The sequence below is a fragment of the Pteropus alecto genome, unplaced genomic scaffold (genome assembly GCF_000325575.1).
Source record: "Pteropus alecto unplaced genomic scaffold, ASM32557v1 scaffold312, whole genome shotgun sequence".
Taxonomy (NCBI): Eukaryota; Metazoa; Chordata; class Mammalia; order Chiroptera; family Pteropodidae; genus Pteropus; species Pteropus alecto.
Window position 1 is genome coordinate 3,821,077 of NW_006433948.1, and position 4,296 is coordinate 3,825,372.

Consider the following 4,296-nt stretch of genomic DNA (forward strand, 5'->3'; position numbering starts at 1 on the left):
TGAGGTTGCTAACAACCCACTTCCCTGCACCATACAGGGGAAATAGGAAAACTGGATTCCCTATGGCTAAAACCACGGGGAACCTACCAGCAAGCTGTTAACGCTGCATGGCCACCTCCTCCCCCTCCCACTGTGTCCATATGAAAGGACACAGTAAATAGAGTTTTTAAACTATAACTCACAAGAACTGAAGAATGACATTCGCTGACTTCCGCGAACACTAGGGGTAGCTCTTTCTCTCTGTCCGTCTCCCTCAGGCTCTGTCACTCTTGCCTCTGAGAGGACACCACGTGCCATGTGGACTATCGCCCCTTTTCTAACAAACTTTCCTTTCGACCTTGACTTTGGCGTGTGCGTGGAATTCTTTCTACACTCGCCGCCAAGAACCCTTCTCTCAGTGCAAGGCCTGGTCTGCCCTCTCGGGGGAATTCGTTGGGTCTTGCATTGGTGTTACTCAAAATTCGTCCGGCCTCTCTCCATTACCCACCATTTTAGATGTCTGTTAGAACATCGTCCGGCCTCTCTCCATTACCCGCCATTTTAGATGTCTGTTAGAACATCGTCCGGCCTCTCTCCATTACCCGCCATTTTAGATGTCTGTTAGAACATCGTCCGGCCTCTCTCCATTACCCGCCATTTTAGATGTCTGTTAGAACATCGTCCGGCCTCTCTCCATTACCCGCCATTTTAGATGTCTGTTAGAACATCGTCCGGCCTCTCTCCATTACCCGCCATTTTAGATGTCTGTTAGAACATCGTCCGGCCTCTCTCCATTACCCGCCATTTTAGATGTCTGTTAGAACATCGTCCGGCCTCTCTCCATTACCCGCCATTTTAGATGTCTGTTACAACATCGTCCCACTTCTCAGTACCAAAATCTGTATCACTTGCCTATTTCTGCTGTAACGAATTACGATAAACTCAGTAGCAAAAACAACACATACCCTCTTAGAGCTCTGCAGGGATGAAGGTCAAAAAGAGGCCTACAGGCCTGAACACAAAGCCAAGATGGCCGCTCACAGCTGCATCACTACAATCTCTAGTTTCTGTTGTGTCGTCTCCTGCTTCCGCAATTTGATCTCCCTCTGCCTTCCTTTTATAGCACCGCTTGTGATTATACTTAACGACTACCTGGATAATACAGGATAATCCTCCTCAAGCTCATTAATTTAACGATACCTACAAAGCCTCTTTTGGCACATAATGTAATGTTTACAGATTCCAAGAATTAGGACCTGGCTATCTTTGGGGACAATTATTCAGCCTTCCACAAGGGTATTTTAGACATTCTGTAAGTAATTTAATGTAAAATTTCTAATAACTTATATAAACTTATAATTCGTTTAATGTGTCTATCATTAAGTTTAATATACAAAGTGAATAAAACTAAGTACCAATTAAAAATAATCATTACATTAAGAAGTAGAATTTTTTACACTGTCAATCATTTTATTATACAACAAAGTAAGCTTTGTGCAGTGGCAGTATCGTGCCCAATGAGGTTTATTAGAGGCGTGATTATTGCTAATTGAAACAACGAAGTATAAAAGACTTAAAAACAAGTTCCTTGGCTATTAATCTACATAAAATCTGCATGTATTCAAAATACAGGTCCCAAGAAAGAGGAGAACACGTTAGTTAAACACACACTTGGAATGAAGATACAATATTGCCTGGTAACAGTCATGCCCTATGTACCAGAGAGTTCATAAAGCACACCGAAAATTATCAAGCATCCTCAGGACATATAGCATTATAAACTTAGATTGCAGAGACTCTAAATTCCTCCTCAGGTCCAGTTTAATAAAGCTATGAGATGAAAACACACAATAAGGAAAGAAACCCATCTGTACCAAATGGGTAATTCTGGCAGGCTGCCCAATCTCCTCACCTAGGCTGGAGTAAATGTGGCTGAGGATACGCGCTGGCTGTACTCTGATGGGGTAGACCTCTGCAATGGTCTCCACATCGATTCCCTCGTCCTTCAAAATGGCCTTGATTTCTTCTGTCTCAGCCAGAATAGAAACTGCAGGAAAGAAAGATGTGGTTAACAGAAAATTTTATTTCAGTAAGAACCTAAAATTTCTCCAGTCACATAATTTCTTTTGAAGGGAAGAGAAAGGAAGGGGGAGAAAATGAACAATGATTGAGGAACCTTGATAAAGCAAGTATCATGGTAGATATGTCACAATATTATCTAAATGGAAAAGTAAGAAAGATCTCATGACTAGAGCACAAGATTCTCATTTTTGGCCACATATCCAAGTGTTCCTGGAGAATGCCACACTCTCTGTGTTTGGGATCCCACGTTGAAATAGGAAAGAAATCCACCATGAAAGCTGAATCCCTAAGGCTCTTATACAGTTGTGCCCTTAAGACCAGGGCAAGATTACAGGGTAATAAAGAACACTCTAATGATAAAACTTGCTCTATAGCTAGAGACTGGTAGAAAGCAAGGTAAATAGGGAATAAGGAATTAGGTACCATAGCTGAAATTGTGTGTGGTTGTTTGCAGGCTAGAGGGATAGGTGATAGTACTTTTCTCAACTCAGAGGGTAGACAGCTCCCTTTTGCTCCTCTTACCTTCATGTCTTTGGAGTAGCAGTCATAGTCACAAGGCAGTGGCCAGGCCAGTGCCCTGACTCTTCCGCTTAGAGGCCAAGAATCTGAGAGGGGCCTCAGCTGGCTTAACACTAAGCACCAGGGACAAACATGCACCCTATTGTTGATCCTCTAGAGCTGCTAGAAAATGAAGGCACCACTTGGTTCATTCCAGCTTACCAGTGTTTTTTATGTTGAGTTTTTTAAAGCAAAAGCCTAGTTAACAAAGTGATACTTTGCTTTCCGTTGCCATTATCTTTTCTGTATTTTTCTGTCTTGGGCAGATCATGGTGTTGCATTGCCATGGTCTAAGCAGGATATGGTGACTATAGAGGGCCCTAGATATAACTCCATCTTCATTACTTCTAATCAAAAACACAAAAAAGATAAAGATTCTCCAGGGAGATTGTACAGAGGAAGAATGATAACGAGCTGAGGAAAGTCCTGGGAAATACCTGTGGTCATCCTCATCTGTTCACTCACTAATAAACATTTAAAGCTCCTAAACAGATCAAGTGCTATGCTGGATACCAGGGTTACAGAGATGAATAAGTTACTCTCTTCTGTAGGAGCTCACAGAATAATGAACATGACACACAGATAAATGGATTCTAAAATAACCTACTAGGTAATCAGAGGTATGCACAAAACATTATGAGATCACCAAACAGCGGCCCCTATCTAGTCTGGAGTGGGTAGGGAGTGGTTTCAGAAAAGGCTCCTGCAAGAGTTGATGTTTAAAAATAGAAATAGACCCATAGATACAGACAGCATTTTGATCGTTGCCAAATGGGAGGGGGCTGGGGGGCTGGGTGAAAAAGGGAAAGGGATGAAGAGGTACAAATTGGTGGTTACAAAATAGTCATGGGGGATGTGAAGTACAAGGCAGGGAATATAGTCAATAATATTGTAATAGTCATGTGTACTGCCAGGTGGGGACTAACTTATCGGGCAGATCACTTCATAAGTTATGTATGTAAACATCCAATCACTATGCTGTATACTTGAAACTTATATAGTATTGTATGTTGACAATACTTGAAAAATAAAGATTTTAAAAAAGAGTTGATGATTAAACTGAGTTTGAAAGAATGAATAAATGAGCCAGGAGAAAAAAAGGGACTAGGAATGGAAAAGCCATTTTAGGTAGAAGGTACAGAATGATCATAAAGCACAGAAATGAAAAAGAATGTGATAGTGTGGCGGGGAGGAACATGGGGGAACTAGGTACACTTTGATATTGCTGTAGCATGAAATGTCGAGTGGCAAAAAAAAAATCTGGAAAGGCACAGGGGGCAGTGTAGTCGGCAGCAGGAGCAGAGGGGAAAGGAGAGGAACGTGAACAATGCTCTGGGGCCCCGGGAAGGCTTTCAACCCCAACACTTCAGATTTTTGTTTATTTTATGTTTTATAATACATTTCGAAAATGCTTATTTGGTGCCACCTATGCACCAAGCACTGACAAATGCTAGGGAAACAAAGACATACATGATCTCTAGAGAAAATGACACCAACGTTGCGCCCTGCCAGAGGTGAAAGGAAGGGAGACATTGTCTCAGACGGAAGAAAGGACAACTGGGAACAGGGTCAGGGACTAGATCAGAAGGAACCACGTTAAGGAGGCTGGTGATGGGAAGCCCCAGCAGAGCTGTCATCAGACTAACAAATTATACATATATGTATCTTAAAAATTTA

General features: G+C 41.9%; 1 protein-coding gene and 1 non-coding gene across 4 annotated transcripts in view; one reads left to right on the forward strand and one right to left on the reverse strand.

Annotated features, from left to right (window-relative positions):
* The window catches only part of PHKA1 (phosphorylase kinase regulatory subunit alpha 1), an 85,321-nt gene that overhangs the window by 46,412 nt on the left and 34,613 nt on the right, over positions 1 to 4,296 (reverse strand). For all 3 annotated transcript variants that reach the window (XM_015586747.2, XM_006908551.3, XM_015586748.2), the window contains exon 14: positions 1,892 to 2,026. In XM_015586747.2, the coding sequence (XP_015442233.1) occupies positions 1,892 to 2,026 (135 nt within the window). The remainder of the gene's footprint in view (positions 1 to 1,891; positions 2,027 to 4,296) is intronic.
* Positions 1,468 to 1,608, forward strand: LOC112477203. The gene has a single exon (XR_003045352.1). It is a non-coding gene; the product is annotated as a U4 spliceosomal RNA (small nuclear RNA).